The sequence below is a fragment of the Chanodichthys erythropterus genome, chromosome 4 (assembly GCF_024489055.1).
Source record: "Chanodichthys erythropterus isolate Z2021 chromosome 4, ASM2448905v1, whole genome shotgun sequence".
NCBI classification, from domain to species: Eukaryota; Metazoa; Chordata; class Actinopteri; order Cypriniformes; family Xenocyprididae; genus Chanodichthys; species Chanodichthys erythropterus.
Window position 1 is genome coordinate 37,273,485 of NC_090224.1, and position 24,742 is coordinate 37,298,226.

The 24,742-nt window shown below is 37.3% G+C and overlaps 1 protein-coding gene across 2 annotated transcripts in view; it reads right to left on the bottom strand.

The window, feature by feature from the left end:
- Window positions 1-24,572, bottom strand: part of si:dkey-71h2.2 (low density lipoprotein receptor adapter protein 1-B) — a 64,522-nt gene extending 39,950 nt beyond the window's left edge. The window contains exons 1-2 of one of the 2 annotated variants that reach the window (XM_067384870.1): window positions 4,658-4,959; window positions 1,322-1,468 (exon numbers count right to left, since the gene is read on the bottom strand). Coding sequence is in view for 1 of the 2 variants with exons in the window: in XM_067384869.1 (XP_067240970.1) it covers window positions 24,289-24,373 (85 nt within the window). In the remaining variant the exon portion in view is untranslated. Of the gene's footprint in view, window positions 1-1,321; window positions 1,469-4,657; window positions 4,960-24,288 lie in introns of those variants that run through there. The other variant, XM_067384869.1, reaches the window with a different exon arrangement.
- Window positions 24,573-24,742: the final 170 nt, after the last annotated feature.

Consider the following 24,742-nt stretch of genomic DNA (forward strand, 5'->3'; position numbering starts at 1 on the left):
TCTCGCAATTCTGACTTTTTCTCAATTCTGATTTTTCTCGCAATTCTGACTTTTTTCTCGCAGTTCTGACTTTTTTCACAATTCTGACTTTTTCTCATAATTCAGATTTTTTTCTCAAAATTCTGAATTTTTTCTCACAGTTCTTACTTTTTTCTCGCAGTTCTGACTTTTTTCACAATTATGACTTTTTTCTCATAATTCTGACTTTTTTCTCGCAGTTCTGACTTTTTTCTCACAATTCAGATTTTTTTCTCAAAATTCAGATTTTTTTCTTGCAGTTCTGACTTTTTTCACAATTCTGACTTTTTTTCTCACAATTCTGATTTTTTCTCAAAATTCTGACTTTTTTCTCGCAGTTCTGACTTTTTTCACAATTATGACTTTTTTCTCGCAATTATGACTTTTTTCTCTCAATTCTTAATTTCTCTCACAATTATGACTTTTTTCTCGCAGTTCTGACTTTTTTCACAATTCTGACTTTTTTCTCACAATTCTGATTTTTTTCTCACAATTCTGATTTTTTCTCACAATTCTGACTTTTTCACATTTATGACCTTTTTTTTCACAATTCTGACTTTTCTTCACAATTCTGACTTTTTCTCGCAATTCTGAATTTTTATCACAATTCTGTTTTTTTTCTCGCAGTTCTGAATTTTTTCTCACAATTCTGACTTTTTTCACATTTATGACCTTTTTTTCACAATTCTGACCTTTTTTCACAATTATGACTTTTTTCTCACAATTATGACTTTTCCTCACAATTCTGACTTTTTTCTCAGAATTACATGATAAAAAGTCATAATTGTGAGTTATAAAGTCCAATTCTGAGTGAACTGCGAGTTTATATAATGCAATTCTGAGAAAAAAAGTCAGAATTGTGAGATAAAAAGTCGCAATTACCTTTTTTATTCAGTGGTGGAAACAAGCTTCCGTAGATATCTTCTTTGTAATAATAAATCAAACCTATTTTACTGTGCATTCCTTTCAGTCTATATGCATAATGTTGCAAAAAATTGCTAAAATAATAAAACATACAAAAACAAAGCTTTTCAGCAAATAAAAGACACTCATATGATGCAGAAAAGCAAAGAGAGGATTCCTTTTTTATGATTTTAAAAAGTTATAATTGGTATAAAATTATATTGTTGTCATGATAACCATGTGTTTGGCATGGTAATGGATGTGACAGTGTTGATATGTTTGGCCTCGGTGGAATAGATCTGCTACGCTTCTGCTACTGTTGATGCCAAAACACACACGACACGCTGCTGTGAGCAAGTTAGACATGCTGCTGCTGTAAAATACAGCGTACATGAATTACCCGTAGCAGTAGCAGATCTATACAGGTGGAGCTGGGGAAGGTGGAGGGTTTCTAAAAGCGCGCTGCACTGCTACAGCTGACCAGTATTTGGAGGTTGAGCAGCGAGCTCATTGGCTACTGATACAGCAGGAACCAATCAGCAGTGCCCTATAGAGAATGACTGAGTTAAGGACCATCTAGAGTTTCATGACAGAACTTTGTATTTACATCACAGGGTTTTTGCAGAATAATATAAATTCAGAGTCAGTGTGATCTTTCACTGCAACTAAATCTTATGATTAAAACAGCTGAATAAAACAAAATAATTCTTTGAAATCCTTCATTCATCACTGTTCACAGTTTTTTCCCCTAAAGTGTTCTCAGTCTGCAGAGGCCTGTAGTTACGAGTGTTATCACTCATATGCAAGACTGCACAAATGGAATTAATGAACAGTCTTACACTATGACTGAGAAGAAAGACAACATCTCCTGCGTCGAGGCGACGGGGGGAATATTCTTCAAAAACTGAATGAATTAAATACTTTCTGCTTGACTTGCCAACCAAAGGGAACTAATACACACAGGCTGCCTTATCAACATAGCACATATATTTATACATACTGTATATGTTTCTTTATCTATGGGCCTATCTATTAGAATGATTTCTGAAGGATCATGTGACACTGAAGACTGGAGTAATGATGCTGAAAATTCAACTTTGATCACAGGAATAAATGACATTTTAAAAAGCCATTAATTATAGAAAACCATTATTTTAAATTGTAATAATATTTACTGTTTCTACAAAGTCTGTTGCTCCATCATTATCATTAGGTGTGTGTATAAATAAATAAATACATACACATACAGTAGAACTTTCAAAAAAGTGTCTGAAGTTGAAGAAACATATGCTGTCGTAACTTCAGTAATGAGCTGCATGAAATAGACTTTACTGCTACAGATTTTGCCATTCTTCCTTCTCAACTTTTAATAAATGTTCACAACAAAGCATAAACATTTATCGTACAGACATTTTCACCTCAAATCCTCATACATAAAAATGTGGATTATTTGCCTTTTGATGTCAAAGTAATCCAAATGCAATACAAAAGGTTTCTTTCTCAAAATCACAGAAGCGTTGAGTCTTATCAGCAGCAGAACAGACTTCATGCGCTCAGCTTCTGTTTACACTGAACAGCATTGAGATTTAGTTTTAAGAAAATGTAAACATGTTTTGTACATCACAAAGGCACTGTTTCTGTCTGAACTGATCTGAATACAACCAACAGCGCATGAGATTTATATCACAGACTGCATTTAACAAGAAGTAAGATCAACTACAGGTCTAAGTTCTGGTAAGTTTGTAAAACGACCCATTCTATACTCTATAAGTTTGAGTAATGGGTGCTTGCTCAGCACTTTTTATTTATTTATTTATTTATTTTGTGTCCTGATAAGGGAGCAGGCAACATATCGGCTGTTGGTCACCTATATGCAAAGGTCATGTTTGAAACCATTAATCAAGGTCTGTTTTTCAGAGGGATGCTTTGCTAGATAAGAGAGGGCAGGCACAACGCAACGCGACTCTTTTATAAAATGGATGAGTTTTTAAGTGAGAGCTCAAAGTTTCAAGAAAAATGATCCGGGGAATTCATGGAGAAATCCATATATTGACAGACCCATATGAGATGGTGAAATCATTTTATATCGCAGATGATTTGTTGTTATGCAGTATGTCACGATCTAACATTGTGCTTCAGCCGCTGGTGTTAGATTCATTTATCTAATGGTCCACATAACAGTTTAATCTAATTGTCCAGTGAATATTTAGACGCGACATCAGCACCGATACCTCCTATAAGAGCTCAGTAATACAATAAAACTGTGTGGGTTTAATATGATGATATACTGGCTGGTGTGTGTCACGGGCCTCAGCTGGTGTGTGTGCTGTAAGTGTGTCCCATGAGGGTTCGGCACTAATGCAGCCCCTTCATGTGCTGCTGATTGGTGGGTTTTGGTTGGTTCAGAGCAGATCTTCTGAACATCCTGCCTGCACTCAGTAATGGCTGAGGTTAAAGGTCAAAGCACTGAAGACACTGCCAAAGGATAGATGAAGTGCATGCTGAAATGAAAACTGCTCCCAGCATGCTTTCTGACTGAGGAGCATTACAGTATATTTAGGGTCTGAATTTATGAACTACATAACACATTTCTTGTCAGATTGTTGACTGATTTTAAACAAGCACTTTTGGAATAGCTGGAAATATACTAAACATTGAAGATTGTTACTGCATGGCCTTTTCATTTATGAGCACTGATAAAAACTGCTTCCACCAAATGAAAGATTACAAATATGAATATAAAAAAGATAAATATTTATATACTTATATATATATATATATATATATGTGTTTAAACTTTGGAAATACAATCATCATTTATTTTGATTAATTTTTTTATCAATGTTTTAGCTGGAATACTAAAAAAAATAAAACCATCTCGAGATTAAAGTTGTTAAATTTCGAGAAAAAAGTCGAGATAAAATGTTGAAAATAAAGTAATTAAATTACGAGAAAAAACTCGTTAAATTACGAGAACGAATTCGTAATTTAACAAATTTGTTCTCGTATTTAACGACTTTTTTCTCGTAATTTAATGACTTTATTCTCAACATTTTATCGCAACTTTTTTTCTCGAAATTTAACGTCATTTTCTCATAATTTAACGAATTTGTTCTCGTAATTTAACGACTTTTTTTCATAATTTAACGAATTTGTTCTCGTAATTTAACGACTTTTTTCTCATAATTTAATGACTTTATTCTCAACATTTTATCTTGACTTTTTTCATAAATTTAACGACATTTTCTCGTAATTTAATGACTTTATTCTCAACATTTTATCTCGACGTTTATCTCGAAATTTAACATGGTTTTATTTTTTTATTATTGCTTGGCCCTAATCCTCTTCCGTACATTTATGAAAAATAATAATAGTCAAAGTCAAGTCAAATTTATTTATATAGCGCTTTTACAATTGGTAATTGTTTCAAAGCAGCTTTACATATTAGAAGCACAGAAAAAAAGGGAAGTGGTTAAAACTGTACAAACAAGCGTGGTAATATGTAACATATACAAGATGGTGCTACATTAAGCCAATGTCAGCTGACTTCCAGGGGTGGAAAAAACCCCCTAGGAGAAAAACCCAGCGTGCTAGCACTGGGAAAAAAGTCCTAGGAGGGAAAAAAACCCTTGGAAGATATATATATGTAAATGTATATGGAGATCAAAATCTGAATTGTACATTTTTATTATAGAGATTAAAAATCGATTATATATAAATATATGTAAGCGGATACGGGGATCCTGGGCTACGTTGTAGTCAGGTCCAGACGCAGGTTCTCCATCTGACCTGGATACGGCCTGGATCCAGCACCCGGCAAACCTCAGGATAAGCAGAGAGACAGATATTAGCGTAGATGCCATTCTTGTTCTGATGTACAGGTATATCTAGTGTTATAGGAAATGTTCTCGGTTCCGGCCGACCTAATTATTGCAGCGTAACAATCCTTTAACGGATTTGAAAAATGTTAATGTATTGATAATGTGTTATGTGTATGCAAGAGCAAAGAGATGTGTTTTTAGTCTAGATTTAAACTGACAGAGTGTGTCTGCTTCCCGAACAATGCTAGGAAGATTGTTCCAGAGTTTAGGTGCTAAATAGGAAAATGATCTGCCGCCTTCAGTTGATTTTGATATTCTGGGTATTATCAACTGGCCTAAATTCTGAGATCGCAATAAACGTGAAGGACTATAATGCATTAAGAGCTCACTTAGGTACTGGGGAGCTAAACCATTTAGAGCTTTATAAGTAAGTAGCAAGATTTTAAAATCTATACGATGTTTAATAGGGAGCCAATGTAATGTTGACAGAACTGGGCTAATATGGTCATACTTTCTGGTTCTAGTAAGAACTCTAGCTGCCGCATTTTGAACCAACTGTAGTTTGTTTAAAAGCCGAGCAGAACAACCACCCAGTAGAGCATTACAATAATCTAGTCTTGAGGTCATGAATGCATGAACCAACTGTTCCGCATTTGTCATTGAGAGCATATGTCGTAATTTAGATATATTTTTTAGATGGAAGAAGGCGGTTTTACAGATACTAGAAACATGACTTTCAAATGAAAGATTGGTATCAAAGAGCACACCCAGGTTCCTAACTGAGGACGAAGGTTTAATGGAGCACCCGTCAAGTGTTAGAGAGTATTCAAGGTTTTTTCGTGAGGAAGTTTTTGGTCCAAAGATTAGGAAATCCGTTTTTTCTGAATTTAATAATAAGAAATTTCTTGTCATCCAGTTTTTAATGTCAGCTATGCATTCTGTTAGTTTTGTGAATTTGTAGGTTTCGTCAGGGCGCGAGGAAATATAGAGCTGAGTATCGTCAGCGTAGCAGTGAAAACTAACACCATGCTTCCTAATTATCTCTCCTAAGGGCAGCATGTACAGAGTGAAAAGCAACGGTCCTAGTACTGAGCCTTGTGGTACCTGTCAGGATCCCGGTGTTTTGTGTTTTGTAGGACTTTTCTGTTGAAGTGTAATCGGTTTTCTTTGTTTCAATCTTTATTTCCTGTGTTTTGGTTTCTGTTTTGCCTGTACCTTGTGTGTCGCTATAGTCACCCTCATTAGTTACCATGACATCATATCACCAACACCTGTCCCTTATCAGCCCATTGTTAACGTGTCTATTTAAACCTTTATGCTTCATTTGTTGTTTGTTGGTCGATGCGTTTGTGAGTATGTTCTTGTCGTTGCTCTCGTCAGCTGTCTGTGAATGGATTACCTTTTGTTATTAAACGTTGGTGCTTGCATTTGGATTCTCACTCTGTTTCATGCCTGCGCATTCGTAACAGATCGACCAACCAAACCATGAATCCAGCAGCACAAATTTTGCGTCTCCGTCAAGGAGATTTGTCTATTGAGGATTACGTGAGGGACTTTGTAGAGGTGGCTCACTTGACTCGTATGGACAATTTATGCTTAATGATATTCTTTCGAGGAGGGTTATCTGAGTCACTCAAATCTTTTGTGCCATTGCATCACCCTAGCTGGACTCTTGAGTATTATATTGACTTGGCATTACGGTTGAGCGGCTCGGCATTTACTGTCGGGGTCATGGAAGAGCAATGTCACGTGGCCGCTGATCACCCAGAGCAACGTCACGCCTTCGCTGATCACCCAGAGCAATGTCACGCCTTCGCTGATCACCCAGAGCAATGTCACGTCGCCGCTGATCGCCCAGAGCAACGTCACGCCTTCGCTGATCACCCAGAGCAATGTCACGTCGCCGCTGATCGCCCAGAGCAACGTCACGCCTTCGCTGATCACCCAGAGCAATGTCACGCCTTCGCTGATCACCCAGAGCAATGTCACGCCTTCGCTGATCACCCAGAGCAATGTCACGTCGCCGCTGATCACCCAGAGCAATGTCACGTCGACGCTGATCGCCCAGAGCAACGTCACGCCTTCGCTGATCGCCCAGAGACACGTCTTGTCATCGCTGATCGCCCAGAGACACGGCACATTTGTGAAGCTGTCCGGGAGTGGAGAGGGTTGCTGTCTAGTGTGAACGACCCACCGTTGACTTCGGCACGAGCAGCTGGCATTCCGAAACCCACACTGGCTGTTTTGCATTCAAGTCCAGGCCCGCCGGTCGCTACGCACTCAAGTCCAGGCCCGCCGGTCGCTACGCACTCAAGTCCAGGCCCGCCGGTCGCTACGCACTCAAGTCCAGGCCCGCCGGTCGCTACGCACTCAAGTCCAGGCCCGCCGGTCGCTACGCACTCAAGTCCAGGCCCGCCGGTCGCTACGCACTCAAGTCCAGGCCCGCCGGTCGCTACGCACTCAAGTCCAGGCCAGCCGGTCGCTACGCACTTGGTCCGGTCTGTGCCATCTTGGCCGCCTACTCAGCTGGCGCCGCTCCGGCCACCTTTACTGCCTGTTTTGCTTCGGCTCCCTTTGACACTTGTGTTTCTGGTCCTTCCTCAACTCCATGGTCCAGGCCCTCCGTCTCGCCTCGGAGTTTGCCTCCGCTCTACAGCTCTCCTGGATCTTTTGTTTGTAGGTGCGTCTGGAAGCCGCACCTTTGAGGGGGGGCTATGTCAGGATCCCGGTGTTTTGTGTTTTGTAGGACTTTTCTGTTGAAGTGTAATCGGTTTTCTTTGTTTCAATCTTTATTTCCTGTGTTTTGGTTTCTGTTTTGCCTGTACCTTGTGTGTCGCTATAGTCACCCTCATTAGTTACCATGACATCATATCACCAACACCTGTCCCTTATCAGCCCATTGTTAACGTGTCTATTTAAACCTTTATGCTTCATTTGTTGTTTGTTGGTCGATGCGTTTGTGAGTATGTTCTTGTCGTTGCTCTCGTCAGCTGTCTGTGAATGGATTACCTTTTGTTATTAAACGTTGGTGCTTGCATTTGGATTCTCACTCTGTTTCATGCCTGCGCATTCGTAACAGTACCCCATATTTAACCTGTGATCGATACGACATCTCTTCATTAACTACCACAGACTGATAACGGTCAGATAAGTATGATTTGAACCATGCCAAAGCAATTCCACTAATGCCAATATAGTTTTCAAGTCTTTTTAAAAGAATGTTATGATCGATAGTGTCAAAAGCAGCACTGAGATCTAATAACACTAATAGAGAAATACAGCCACGATCGGATGATAGGAGTAGATCGTTTGTAACTCTAACGAGAGCAGTCTCAGTACTATGGTATGGTCTAAATCCTGACTGGAAATCCTCACAGATTCCATTTCTTTCTAAAAAGGAACACAGTTGTGTTGAAACTGCCTTTTCTAGTATCTTTGACAGAAAAGGTAGATTCGAGATTGGCCTGTAATTTACTAAATCTCTCGGATCTAGTTGAGGTTTTTTAATAAGAGGTTTGATAATAGCCTGCTTAAAGGTTTTTGGCACGTGTCCTAGTGTTAAAGATGAATTAATTATATCAAGAAGTGGACCTACGACCTCTGGAAGCATTTCTTTCAGTAGTTTAGTCGGCATTGGGTCTAACATACATGTCGTTGATTTTGATGATTTGATAAGTTTAGATAATTCTTCCTCTCCTATAGCGGCGAATGATTCTAGTTTTACCTCAGGGACACTACAGTGCACTGTCTGAAGAGAAACTGTAGACGGTTGCATGTTTATAATTTTCTCTCTAATATTATCAATCTTGCAAGTAAAGAAGTTCATAAAGTCATTACTGCTGTGCTCTATGGAAACGTCAGCAGTTGAATCTCTGTTTCTAGTTAATTTAGCCACTGTGTCAAATAAATACCTAGGATTATGTTTGTTTTCTATTAAGAGATTTGAAAAATAAGTAGATCTAGCATTTCTTATGGCTGTTCTGTACTCAATCATTTTTTCTTTCCACGAAAGGCGAAAAACTTCTAGTTTTGTTTTCTTCCAACTACGTTCAGCTTTTCTAACAGCTCGTTTTAGAGCCCGAGTGTGCTCATCATACCACGGCGTTGGATTAGTTTCCTTAATCTTCTTTAGACGTAAAGGAGCGACCGCATCTAATGTGCTGGAAAAGAGAGAGCCAATAGTTTCTGTTGCAGCATCGAGTTCTTCTATGTTGTCAGGTATACCAAGGCGATGAAACTGCTCGGGGAGATTATTTATAAAGCAATCTTTAGTGGCAGACGTGATTTATATAATAATAATAATAATATTTGTAATAATGTTTTTTAATATATTTATAATAATATTTATAATGTTTTATAATGTATATATAGATGGACAGAACATTACAAATTTATAAATATTATTATGCATTCAGGATGATTGGGACACTTTTTGCCCTTAAGATGGCTTGGGGGAAAAAGTGTCCCAATCATATATATATTTATATATTTATTTAAACATGTAATTTATTCCTGTGATAGCAAAGCTGAATTTTCAGTCTTCAGAGATCATTTTAATATGATGATTTGCTGCTAAAGAAACACTTCTTATTTTTATTAATGTTTCTGCTGCTTAATATATTTTTTTAATATGTTAAAAAGTAATGCATTTTTTCAGGATTCATTGATGAATATAAAGTGAAAAGTTATTTTTTTATATCACTGGGGTCAATCTTAAGAGAACATGAGTGTTAAAAATAATTTGTTTATAAGAAAGGGCAAATGACGGCAGAAGTGATGCATTGAAATGAAAGAGCAGAACACTAAACTGCATATTTCTAAATCCTCCCTTTCAGGGTGAATTGTAAAGTACAACAAAAATAGTTTCGTAAACAACATCTTGCTTTATACAGCTCAAATGTCAATCCCATAACAGCTATAATAAGTTATTAATATGCCTTATGCATGCATAAATATGGTAGAAACTCATAAAAGACAGCTCATGAATGTGATCAGCTCCTGTTTCAGGTGTCAGCAGCCGTCTGAATCCCACTGAGCCCCACTGCACAGATGAAAGACACGAGAACGTGTGCAGACAGACAGACAGACGATGAGATGAGGCAGCAGGGATGCTTAAAATAGAATAAAAGGCTGTTTTTTTAAACAAAGGAATATTTTTTTAAGAACCCACAGGTACCTAAAATCAGCAGAGGAAAAGAGAGCTGTCAGATGAGCAGAAGGACAGAAACAGAAAGATAGACGGAACGAGTGTCAAATTTTCCTGATGCATGTCCAGGTTGTCAAACACGGATGACACGGATCTCTCTGTGGGAGGAAGCGACGGCTGATTCTCATGCGTTCAGTGTGCGCTTTACCCAACTCTTTCTCTACGTGACACTGCCTGTTTACACGCTGTTACAGCTGTCTGTGGGGGAGATATATGATGCACGTTTAAATTCGAGAAATTTCTATAGAGTTATATTAGCAAAAATATCATTTTAAAAATAATTTTATCACTTCACTTAAACACATTCCATGACTCAACTGAGAGAAATATTTGTATATAACTAATATCAGTGCTTCTGTATGCCTTCAGAACCAGTGCAATCTAATGCATAATGCTGTTTAGTTTAGGAGAACATAAGGAGAACAAAGAAAATCAATATTTGGGAGGACCGTATCATTGACCGCTCTCACAGAGATAAAGCAGGTTCAGACTAATGAAAAAACCAAAGCAACTTCAAAGAAAGACACGAAAGAACATCTAGTTATTTTTTTAGATGAATTTAGAGCAAAGGTTTGTGTTGTTGAATGTCATGAGGGAAAACTCACTGGATAAAGATATGCAAATGTATGCATTTATTAATTATACACTGTAAAACTTATTCCTACATTATCAGAATTTGCCTAATGTTGTTCACCTGAGAATAAAAACACCAGGTTTTACACAGTCCTTGATTCTGATTGGTCAGTAGCAGCACACATTTGTATGAAAAAAGAAAGAGCAAGAGCATTGATAAATATTGTTGTCATGGGTGACCGTGAATATTAGGAAACAGGAATTAGGACCGCTGTTGAATGCCATGTTTGATCTAAATCAAGTATTTCAGAGAAGCATGTAATACATGTAAGTTTGTATAATGAAGACTTGTATTTCACCATCTGTCAATGGCAGAATACTGACGCTGCTTTCATAAAGGCCTCTCTCTTTGACACTATTTAGAAAGAAATTAAACTAGAAATTAATCACTTGGCACTTCATAGTTAAGTATGAACTAACTTGTCCACAATAAAAATTTGGAATTAAATTAAAATGGTAGTATTGTTGCAGTGCTCATCTTGCTGCTAGCTAATTCTAATCGTGATAATATTTGATAATATTCACTCATTTGAGTATTATATGAGTATAATTTAACCCTCTGATGCTGTTTGGTGTCGGTCAAAAATTACCAATTTTTTTATTTTTTTATTATTTCAATGAAATGATTGTACTACATTTTAGTTCAATAATGTTTTTTTTAATTAATATTTTGTATTTTTATACGGAAGAGGATTAGGGCCAAGCAATAATAAAAAAATAAAACCATCTTGAGATTAAAGTTGTTAAATTTCGAGAAAAAAGTCTAAATAAAATGTTGAGAATAAACTTGTTAAATTACGAGAAAAAACTAGTTAAATTTCAAGAAAAAAGTCGAGATAAAATGTTCTGAATAAACTCATTAAATTTCGAGAAAAAATTTGAGATAAAATGTTGATAATAAAGTTATTAAATTACAAGAAAAAGTCGTTAAATTACGAGAACAAATTCGTTAAATTATGAGAATAAAGTCGTTAAATTACGAGAAAAAAACTCGCTAAATTTTGAAAAAAAGGTTGAGATAAAATGTTGAGAATAAACATTAAATTACAAGAAAAAAGTCATTAAATTACGAGAACAAATACGTTAAATTATGAGAAAAATGTCGTTAAATTTCAAGAAAAAATTCAAGATAAAATGTTGAGAAGTAATTAAATTATGAGAACAAAAACGTTAAATTATGAGAAAAATTTCGTTAAATTTCGAGAAAAAAGTTGAGATAAAATGTCGTAATTTATCGTAATTTAATTAATCTCGATTAATTAAATTAAAATTTAACAAGTTTTTTTCTCGTAATTTAACGACTTTTTTCTCGTACTTTAATGAGTTTATTCTCAACGTTTTATCTCGACCTTTTCCTTGAAATTTAACAAGTTTTTTCTCGATATTTAACAACTTTAATCTCAAGATGGTTTTATTTTTTATTATTGCTAGGCCCTAATCCTCTTCTGTATTTTTAGGGGATTTTATGGTACAAAATTATATTTATGTAGCAGTTATTCACTTTTTAGCATGAACCTGAAAATGAAATTTCCAACTTTAACTGTCATAAATCTTGAAAGCACAGACAAGTTTGGTCTCTTTTTAAAGACAATGCCATGCAAATTATTGCTGACGTGAATTTAAAAAAAAAAAGTTAACTTGAAAAAAAGTTATAAAATTGAACATTTATTGTTATGAAAAATGCACAAAAATACCATTTTCAAATTTTAAATGAAAAATATATTTCCCATTACACGTTTTACTCAGCCATAAATCTAATCAAAGCCATAAATTTAAACTAAAGCAAATCTATAAGCTCTGTTCCAAATTTGAGGTTGATATCTTAAAAAATGAGCGTTCAATAATAAATGTTTGTGCGCAGTACCAAGCGTTTCCACCAGATGAAATTCATCTCCCATTCAGTTCTAATGTGGCCTTTTTTGACCACGAACAATACAAGTGTGACTCTTTTTTTTTTTTCAGGACCATTTAGTCATTAAAACAATTAATTTCATTAATTAATTTAAAAAAATTCTTTCCAGGTATTTATGTATTTCTGGTCAGCATGTTACTTTTGTTTTGAGGAAATTAATACTTCCATATATATACTATATCCATATATCACAGTGCCAACACATCAAATTACGAGTTATAATTTACAATAGATTTATATCTAAACGCTGACTGTAACATGAATATGAAGCTGTATTGTAAAGTATGAGCCTGATTCTTTGTTAGGTTTTAGTGGATTGTGTCTTGAGTATGGCCATATACACATTGTGCATCGGTTTCTCTCTCCAAAATCCTTTTCTCTTATTTTATTCATAACCTGCAGGGAACAAACCACAGGGAGTCTCCATGCTCACAGACACTAAGGAGAAATAATGACAAAGACAGAAGCATTGAGACAGAGAGATAAGGAGAGAGAGACCTATTCTGAGGTCCTGAGGGATTGTGCTCTTATTTGCTAGTGATTTGAAAGATAAGTAACAAGAAAACAAATCAAACGAAGAGGGGAAAACAAAGAGACTGGTTGTTATTTGGTTTGAAAAGAAGGCACAGGAAGCAAAATTTATCTTTGCTGACAGTTGTGAGCGCTGGCAGTTCAAACTGAATGCATTTATATTTGATCCAGGAAAAAAATAATTTCAAAGATACTGTCAAAATGTAATATTCACTTTAGAGCACATCAAAACAGCACAGCTCACTGCTGTCAAACTGACATCTAGATATTCACATCCAGAGCAATGAGACAACTGTTTGGCCGAACTTAGGTTTCCAAATATTGAAATGGGTTTTCTTAACCTTAAATTTAACTCTACTCAAATACCTTAAGTATAGTTAAAAGCTGCCAAACTGAGAGAGGCCAACAAAATAAGTCAGTTAAGTCACGAGAATTAAAGGGGCCGCAGCCTGAATCAGCGCATAGTTAATGATGCCCCAAAATAGGCAGTTAAAAAAATGAATAAAAAAAAATCTATGGGGTATTTTGAGCTGAAACTTCACAGACACATTCAGGGCACACCTTAGACTTATATTACATCTATTACACGTTCTTCGGCACCTTTAAAAAAATCCCAGTGGTTTGCCAATAGGCGAGGCGATCTAAGTGAGTCCATGAATCACTTCTCAAACAGAAGGCTGTACACTACTGAGGGTGTGTTCTTACTAGTACAGTCCATTGGAGGCTTGTAGGCTAGAGTTCTCCTCAGCATTAACCTTTTGACATTTACTGACACGACCTTGGACTTGATGTCACTTTGTTTACCATGGTTTCAATCTAGAGTGTCTGTTTTATGATATAGATGCTCCAATATTGCAATTTATGTCAGAAGTGCAAATGACAACATGCAAAATCAAAACGGGACTTCACACTTTTGTTATGAAATAGCAATCGTGAGATGAATCCAGTCCGTCGCACTTAAAAAAATGTTCATGACAAGCATTCATTGAAGATCCATCGAAGTATTCGTGAAATATTACATCAGATTTTGCCTGAATGATCTGCTCTCCTTCATCGTTCTTCAATAAATGATGCAATCTGAGCACCAAGGGGAGGGTCTACAGGCGGGTAAATGTTAAGGTTGTTTCAGATCTTTCAATCTAATGGACAAAATAAGCTTGTATGATTTACATATGAACCCGCCTGGAGATGATGGAAAACATACGAAGAGCAGCAGCTTTGATTTCTGCTCTGACAGCCTCAAGACCAGCTTGAGTGTCAGAAATCAGGAATGGTGAGAGAACATTGTGCTTGGTATGTTTTTTGTCTTCAAATCAAGCGCGTCTGACAAATTTTAAATCCTGTCTGGCTGACAAAGTTTAAATCTGACAAGGTTTGAATCCAGTCTGTCTAGCGCACTCTTACCTTACGCATTAGGTCAGTAGGAGGTCTTCTGTGGCTGTTCGAACACATTCGACCACATGACTGTTTCCACCACAAAAACAATCCGGGCAAATGTGTTTTTTGGAAGTGGTCAAAAGTGGACAAGCTCAAAATGTTTTACACCTGTATTTAGCATCTTGTGATCCGATCAACCAAAATGCATCTGAACACCAGGTGGAAACAGCACCAAAAATGCATTCGAACAGCTGCTAAAGACTGCCTACTCTCCACCTACTGAGCTAATGCGTAAACATTATGCGAAGTGCGCTAGCCAGACTGGATGTAAACTTTGCCGACTGAAGACATAAGTTTGGTTTGAAGACAAAAGTCAAAGTCGGTGTAGTAAGCACAATGTTCTCTGAACATTTCTGTTTTCTAACAAGCATTTACCATGTTCAGCGCGGTCTCACGGCTGTGTCAGAGCAGAAACGAAAGCTGCTGCTGCTCTCCATGTTTCTGTTGTCAAATGTGGACAAGATCAAAATGTTTTACACCCTGTTTACACCTGTATTTAGTGTCGTCCACTTGTGATCTGATCGTCCAAAACACATCTTATGGACTATTCGGTTGTTAAGTCTGACGTCACGCGGCAGCGCTTCCGGGCCCTAACGCTCTATCTCATACCACAAGAAAAGAACAAATGGTGGTAATAATATACATACACGATGTGGTGTAATACTACAAAAAATATATAATTATAACCTTTATCTCCATACCAAAATTCCAGATGGCCAGACAATGATTCATCTTTTATAAATCGTTAAAATATTAATATCTGTGACGCTGCAAGCACGGAGACTGTTGTGTAGACTGTAAGTATTTAAAATGTTTAACTTTTTAAAATGATTGATGTTTAAAATGAATAAATAGCGCTCATAAACGGCCGTCGATGGCTTTCTCAAGTGAAACCAGTGCCCAAGGAAGTCGACCGGAAGTTGAAGTCGGCCGCGTGCCGCCATCTTGTAGCAGAACTTCACTTGCGTTAGCATCCCATTGACTCCCATTCATTTTGGCGTCACTTTGACAGCGAATAACTTTACATCTGAGGCGTTTAAAGACTCCATTTGTCCATAATTTATTTCTAAACGACAATGTATAAAGGGCTCCATTACCTTCTATGTTACATTATGGCCCCGTAGAAACAGTTTTTGTAAAAATAGGCTAACGATTGCGTCATAACCACTCGACTCTCTGTTGCACAGTAGAGAAATTACCGTACAGACAGGAGGAGAAGCTCGCAGGCAATAGTATGCATTAACTTAATATGGCGTACTGGCGTTACATTTTAAAATACTATACAAAATAATTAATCAGAATACTTACTCCTGCTCATTCACGCCAAAGAACTCCCCGCTCAAGCTCGCCATCTCTGCAAGATTAAAGATGGCAGTTTTCATGCACAGCTACTAGAAGATTTACATCTGTCAGACAGGTTGCTGACGTCTCCAAGCTTAGTTTGAGTCTGCGCGTCAGAAACGGAAGTGCTAAAAATGGGCTTCACTTGTCTCAATTGAGTTCCAATGGGGTCGCTGTGTCCATTTCTTTTACTGTCTATGAGTGAAACGAGTCGAGGCTTGGACCCGGAAACGGCGTTCCTTACGTCACAACTTAACAAGCGGATATGCACGGTTACTTCCTGGTTGATCGTTAAGCCAGCTCGGGCATTTCCGGTGAACTGTTAGCTGTTCATTCTGTAGTCACTGTACATCGACACAAAACCATCAATGGTTGACTTTTTAATGTTGTATTCATATTTTAATGCAGTTATCACATTTATCTAATTTGCCAATAAACCAGTTGTATTGATTGCAATAAAGACAAAGCTATTCAGACCGTTTAAAAACGCCGTGTCTGTAATTAGAGACACACACATTTTTTCCTCAGCACTTCAAATGTTATTTTTAATGTGGTGACCACAAACATTACTTGTTCATCCTTCTGAGATTGTCCCCATTGTAAAACCGATCGTTTAAAAATGTAATAAATTCATCATTTGATAGAAAACACTTATTTAAAAATTTAAAAAGACAATATTACCACTTTAACCAGCAGGTGGCGGCAAAGTAGCATGTATTTGCGCATTTGTGAGCCATTTCCTCTAATCGTTTATCACTTCGTTTTTGACTAAATATTAAACATTATAAAATAACTAGATTTACAAATACATTTTGTCAATCTTAAGTATGAAATACTTACAAAATTAAGGAAAACAATAACTTTTATAGTGAATTAATTAAACAGAAAGTGAGTACTGCACTTTTACCTTGTAATCACAGCAGCTTAATGCAGCACAAGATCAATGATTTCAGCACACTTATAAAAACACACATTTTATTCAATGAATCTAACTAAAGTGCACAATAAATATTAAATTTTTGAAGCTTTTTTCACATAGAAGTGTGAAAACTGATAGTCGAATTGAATTCAGCTGAGGAGGAACACACGTCTTTATTTATTTATTTTTTATGCGTGTTACGTTTGAATAACTAAATTAATGCTATGCCTGTCTATTTAAGTGACTATAATCTGATAATAAACTAAGTATTACACTACTGAAGCTCAACACACCAGCAGATGACATCTCACCGGAAGTTTTCGACCTGGCTTATATTATTGCGGAAGTTCTAAAGAACGCTCCGTGCATATAGTCCATTCCAGGTGGAAACAGGGCCAAGGGTGCAAAACGAAGGCTGCCTTCTAGGGATATAGTCCTGTTCCTGGAGATCTGCCTTCCTGCAAAGTTCAGCTGATCAAACACAACTGTACCAACAAATTAAGATCTTCAGGAGAACTTGATAATTAAAGTTGCAATGATCTTTTCTTTCCTATTGTGAAGCATATCTGAGTGAAACAGCTTCTCGAACAAGAAAAAATGTATGGCGGGACTTGATTTCATCATGCATTGATTGGATGGTTGTGGTTTGCTATTGCTATGATGTCATGTGAGTGACAGGTTGCCCCGCCCTCGAGCCAGTAAACGTGTCATCAAAGAGAAGTTGTTACAAGTGGGAGGGGGAAGCTATTTTGATTAAAGATTATGAGGGCACATGCATTAAAAATAATGATATGCACAGATAAACCATTTATAATAAATACTGTAATATTATTTAATTTAATTTTGGTTTCATGGTGACTTTAACATAACTGAACATTAAACACTAACCAGTTCCCAATTTTCTCATCAAAAGCTCACAAACGCTATGTGCGATGCTACATCAACAGCACAACAAGTATTCATATAGACTCCTCATATATACGCCTAGAGAAACTTCTGTTAAACAAATTTCATTGGATTGCGCACGATTAAATTAGATTCAAGAATGTGTCGCACTATTTTAATTAAGTAAACTGAACAAGCAGCAAATTTATGTTAATTAAAACAATGCAGTATGAACATCTGTTTCTTTATTCGGGTCCTGATTCACAGGCGAGCTTGATTTTGTCACCTAGGGCAGAAGGTCTAGTGTCTTTTTCAAGAAATTCAAACCTTGTTGTTAAACCTGAGCAGCCTGTGCTGAGACACAACCAAAGTCAGACAGGCTGTCATTGTCTGAGAGAGATCACAATAACAATGTCTGAGAGTCACTGAGGCCAGAAGTAATAAAGAAGTGTGTTTATTTCTCTCTCTCGTTCCCTGTGTGCCTTCCAGCTCAGTGCTGATTCCTCATTAAAGGAGAGAAAACATCATTTCAGTCTTGTCCATTGGTGGACACACTCTAAAATGAGCAGCAGGACATCCTTATCAAACAGCACCGCACACTCTTGATTTAGAAAAATGGTTGTGTGTGTGTTTTTCACCCTGTTTGTATGAATGTCGGTGCTTATTGTTGTGGAAAGAGACTACAAAGCTTTCATTACAAGAGTTCCCATCTGAAAACCACCAACAAGCACACAAAATGCCTTATACTTTAACATAGAAACATAGAAACAAGAATTCACAGAGGAAACAACTGCTCATCAGCCAACCTTCAACATACTGATACGCTTCAAACTCCCCTGCAACCAGCAGAAATAGGTGAAACTTGAACTTTGCACAGATTCATACTTATTCCAACAATATTCAAGCATATAGCAAGACAAAATCAATATATGTGTGAAATATCAATATAAATGTCAGATAAAATTAATATAAAGAATATGCTACATGACACTAGCTTTATGCTGAATGAATAAAAATGATAAACCTGTATAAATGATCAAATGTAAAGAATGTTAAAAGAAACAACATACCAAGAATCCCTCACTTTCTAACAACAGAACTTAATACAAGACCATAAATCAAAAAAGTAAGAAGAGTATAACAATAAAGAATGCAATTTCTACTTTTTCCTCAGGAAACATCCTTAAAATGAACTCACATGCACACTTCTTTCATTGATTCAGAGTTATGTAGAATCATTTTCCTCACAGGGTATTTATTTCATATGTGAATACAGTATGTGCGCTACCGTTCAAAAGTTATGGGGTCATTAAGATTTTAAAAAATAAAAAAAATTAATACTTTTATTCAGCAAGAATGCATTAAATTGATCAAAAGTGACGTTGTAACTTAAGATTTCTATCTCAAATAAATGTCGTTCTTTTGAACTTTCTATTGGAAGTGGTCGAAAGTGGACAAGTTCAAAACGTTTTAGACCTGTATTTAGTGTTGTCCACTTGTGATCCGATCGACCAAAATGCATCTTAATACCAGGTGGAAACAGGGCCAAGGATGAGAATCAAAGAATCCTGAAAAAATGTTTCATGGTTTCCACACAAACATGATACCGCACCACTGTTTTCAACATTAATCTTGAGCAGAAAATCATCATATCAGAATGATTTCTGAAGGATCATGTGACACTGAAGACTGGAGTAATGATGCTGAAAATTCAGCTTTGATCACAGGAATAAATTATATTTGAAATACATGTTAAAAGACAATTTCTCTCTCTCTCTCAAGCTTTGGTGAGCACAAGAGACGTCTTTCAAAAATATTACTGACGGATGTGCAATGTGTCTTTAATAGACCAGTGAACACTTCCTTGTCCTGGTCACAGCGTGATAAATTTGCTGACATCCTTCCTGTAATCGGTTCAACCAAAGCCATGTTTGCTTTACCTCAACATGGATTGACACGACTGTCCTTTCAGCTCAGAGGGTCTGATGTATTGATTTATGATTAAACAGTAAGGTATTAACTGTCTGTGCATTATATATTTTTCATTCTTTATGTCTGCATGAGATAGTCAGTGACCTGTTATTTCCCAACCAGGGGTTATTACGATGGAAATTGCACAAGCATGCAGTGTAAAAGCAGGGAAGGGCGTCTAACACTTACAGCAACAAATGTGACCTTTGGAGCTGTCAAAGTTATTTTAATGACACAATGAGAATTGATAGTGACTTCTCTGTGCATCTCCTGACTTTAAACACACCAAAAATCACAGCATCTTCAGGAGCACAATCGTGATATTTTAGCTTGAACTTTCTCTTTTGGCAACATAAAACATGAAATTTCACTTTTAATGAGCGCCAGTGAAAACTTTGACCTTCATCAAGTCAAACGCACACTTGGGACACATCACCACCCTCCCATGAATATTCATCACATCAGCACAAAAACACTTCATTATTCACTTGTTTGTGTGCTGCACCAGAATCTGCTCCCCTTTGAGTTCATAATATTTCATTCATTTCACTGTAGTTTTGTATTGAAGCAGAAAAAGCTGAATTTTCAGCATCATTACTCCAATCTTCAGTGTCTAATGATCCTGCAGAAATCACTCTAATATGACGATTTCATGGGATGGCGCCTATTTTAATCGTTGGCATTCTTCTTATTATTATTATTCCGCTCTGGAAGTCAACGGAAGCCCATAGAACCGCTTGCGGGAAAGCTATGAAATTTGGCACACAGATAGAGGACAGTCCCAACATTAACTACAGCAAATTTGGTGTCTCTAGATCAAACGCTCTAGCGCCACCACTTGTTCAAACTTTCATGTTTTACTAATCACTTCTGAACCAAACAAAATTATTTTGGTTCAATATGATTCGATTGCACTCGATGACGTCATTTTCTGTCATGAAACTTTTTCCACCAAATTTTCCTGCCAAAAAAACACTTATACGATTGCTTCAAATTTTAAGAAAAATCAAATCAGATCATCTTCAGACTGGCAAAAAGTTATCAAAAGCTTTTTGATAAACCCAACCATTCTCCAATAATGTGCAAACAAATTCGAAGAGGAGCATGCGAAGGCTATATCTTTGCAACGCTTTAGTCTATTCAGACCAAACTTGGTACATATAATCACAAGCATGACCTGAGGTCACATGCTGATTTCGGTACAGCACCACCTACTGGTCCGGAGATAACAAAATGGCTCTTTTTGCTTATAACTTTTGAAGTTTGGGCAAAAATTATAAAGCTGGTCTTAGGCTACGTCCACACGAAGCTGGAGCTTACCCTAAACCGTTTTTTTTTTTTTTTCCTCATCACAAAAATTATCTGCATCCACACGAAACCACTGAAACGACATGTAGTATACATGCCAGACCATTACAAGACTTGGAGCATGCGCATAAACCTTGTGCGCTGAATACAACTATAGTAAAGCTTAGAAATAACACTTTATCTGCAGCACGAACGCAAGCATGCAGAGTCTGCTATTGCTGTTGTTGTGCTGTTTTGTGGTGTTAGCGCGTCTGACTAGGGTCGACACCATCATCGTTTCAGAAAATATACAGATTGCCCCGTCCACACGAAAAACGCAAAGACGGCGTTTTCAAATTTATCCACTCGGGACCCACGTTTTCACCTTTCAAAAACGCCGGATCTGAATGGATGAAACGCCTATCCGATAAAAAAATTGTGCGTATTCACGGAAACACGTCTCCGTGTGGACGGGGCCTTAGATTCAGAGCAGCAAGCCGAGTTGAATGATTTCCAATTTTACCATATCGGCCATTTCCGGTGTCAGCCATTTTGCATTTTGAGGCAAAATAATCATTTTATTTTGAATAATAATTTTTTGAATGCATTAGCATATCATTACGAAACTCGGTATGGGTCATCAGCACGATGCCCTGAAGGAGCCTAAGAAGTTTCGAGACAGCACCACCTAGTGGTGAAATCAAATATTCACATGATATTGTTGACTTATTTTCATGTGAGTCATCTCCTTAGATTCCTGAATCCTTGCCAAGTCCAACAATAACTAACATGCTAGGTTTTGCCTTATGGTTTGTGCAATGATTTAGCATTAAAACAACGCTCGCGAAAATCTTCAAAACTGTTATGTATGATCGAGACGAAACCACCAAATGATGTTTCATTAACAAAATTCGGGAGGAGCACTTTCAAATGATCCTTTCAATCATCACGTCATTCCAACCAGCTGTCAGCAATCAGTAATCAACAAGTCTACCCAATCAGCATAAGTGGAGACCATTATAAATACGCAGTCGTGTTCCTCAACAGTTTTTCAGCATCCCTCCACCACCCCATCTCCTCACACTCGCATGGTTACCTTCCTTAACCAGAATACGGGGGGAGTACTCTGGGTTCGGGCCAAATACCGAGCTCGGAGCCCTCTCCTCGGACAGCACGCCAAATATGCATACTATTTATTTATCTGACTTATTTGCAAGTGTGAACTCATGGAAGGAAATTCGGAAACAATGTTAAAATGTTAAAGCCCAAATGCCAACATTTTGATAGTAAGTGGCAAAAAAATGCAAAGTTGTGCATGGGTCATTTTTTATGTACTCATACATATGCATGATGTCTGTAACTCCTAAACAAAATTAGACACATTTGACACACTTATTTATGGGCACACTGAAGTGGGTGGGATTGCGCCTGTTGGTGCCACTATAACTGAACAAAATATCAAATTACCACTAACTACAATAAAGTATATGAAATAAAATGCTTTATTTAACTGATGATTTTACTTATTGCTTGCCTCTTTGTGCTTGGCCCCTTAATTGTTGCTTGCAGCTATATTTATTATTTATCTTATTATTAAAGGTGCTAAAGAGGATGTTTTGTTTTATACATTTTTGCAATATTACTTGAAACTGTCTTTACTAACTGATAAAAGACTATTTATTAGGTGCACTGAAAGGAATAATTAATTATATACATCATCTGTGCACGAGGTAGGGCCTTAAAAACATCAGCCAATCGTTTACACGATCATCGCGTAAACGATTGGCCCTCTGGCTTGTCAATCACTGCCGTGACGTTCCTTGTGAGAGACGAGCGCGGCTGCGCGCTCCAGTAACTTTCCACACTCCACAGGCGCCGCATGCAATGTTTTTGTCAGGAGACAGGAGTAACAACTGCAGATTATGAGTTAACTGCGGTGAGTCCGACTTAATGAATCCACGAACACGACAAAGCGAATGCCGGTGGTAAACACTCGTGTTCCAATATGAGTGTTTACGAGTTTTGGGAGGCGTTCCTTTGAAACTCACTAACAGTCTTTGGTTTCTCAGTCGACGAAAAGATCCTCTCTATCACCTTTAATATGTGTTAAAAACAGTTGTGCTGATTAATATTTTTTCGGAAACCATACTAAAACAATTTCAGGATTCTTTCAATAAAGTTCTAATAGCATTTAATTGTAACAGAAATCTTTTTTTGTAACATTATAAATGTGTTTACAGTCACTTCTGATAAATTTAATGCATCCTAGCTGAATAAAAGCATTCATTTCTTTCATTGCATATACAAAAACAAGACATTCTTCAAAATATCTTCTTTTGTGTTCAGCAGATGAAAAAATGCATAGTTTTATGACATGAGGGACAGAATTTTCACTTTTCCTATTTATTCTTCCTTTAAAAATCGATCTGGCATTTAAATCATCTTCGGACACTGAAATATGTTGTTTGTGAGAAATACTACGTGCACCAACCAGCAATTTTAGTCCTCAAGCAACAATTAAACCTTGATCCTCCTCACTCTGTCTCTGAAAGACAAATGCATTTAGAGACAGACAGACATTACAGATCATATCATTAAAATTTAATCTGGTGAGGGCACATCTGAATTCCCAAGACACAGTTGTTGACTTTAATAATTAATTATGCTAATTTTCTCAGTTTTTTAGCAAATATGCATTCTCTCAGCAACAAGAGACAGACGGATTTCCTCCAGCTGTATTGCTGGCACACAGTTCAAGTGGGAATGGAGATGTTTCGTCCCCAGAGTGCCTCATGAACTTCAGATTGACAGCACGTTGAGCCTCGGGCTCCTGCCTGTCGCCGCCGATGTGACACGGGCTGTCTCATAAAACCACTGCCCTCTTTTCCACACAAGAGCACTCGATTCTTCCTCTGACTGAACAAAAGCTGACAGGACCGGCCAACTGATTCGGTCATTAAAACACGGGTGAAGTGTGACTTGGACTCAGTCAAAGTGTGAAAGTCAGAAGTGTGATTTTTTTTGTACAGTGTGGCCAGATGTCTCTCTGAGCCTGAACACATTTCAACACATTTCATAAAGCCAGTCAACCTTGAACAGTTCAGTCAGTGGTTACATGTATTCCATCTAATTGGATTTTCTTATGCACATGGGAAAAAGTGAGAAACAGATCTTTTACAATAACCAAACTGTTATAGGGTCAGTACTGGGTAACAGTATCCGATAATATGCAATGATGGAATATTTATATGTAGCACACAAGGGAATATCTCACACTATGCAGAGACAAATAAAGCAATAACCAAAACCATTTTTTCAGTAAAAGCACAAATGTTCAGGTGTGCAGCAGAGGCAGTGTATGGAGCATGGCGTGAACAGCAGCACTGATGCAGTGAATGTAAACAGATGAACGCAGGATACTCACTCTCATGCTTGGACGTTCCCCATGTGTGCCGCGGAACTCCGGGACTTTTGATTATTGCTCTCCCGGCGGATTTTAGCGCATCCATGCTGGAGGAGGTGTGTGCAGAGCTCTTCTGTGGTGCCGACTGAGGGAACGGGGAAAGTAGAGTAACATGCAGCGAGTAATGGAGCGAGTGGACACGAGCAGCCTATAGACACCCCACACAGTCCTGTATCTGTACAGTAACATTAACCCTTCACTGCCCGTCTGACACACACACACACACACACGAGCTGCTCCCTTCACACCCGCTGACTGTAATGAAGTGTGAAGAAAAACTTGGAGTGAACCACATCATTATTCATCCGGTTCAGTCCATCAAGGGTGACTGATGTAAACAAAGACTTAAACAACGAAAAGCCAATACAACTTTTAGGAGATATCAATTTATTCATTTTAATAAAGTGACTTAAAA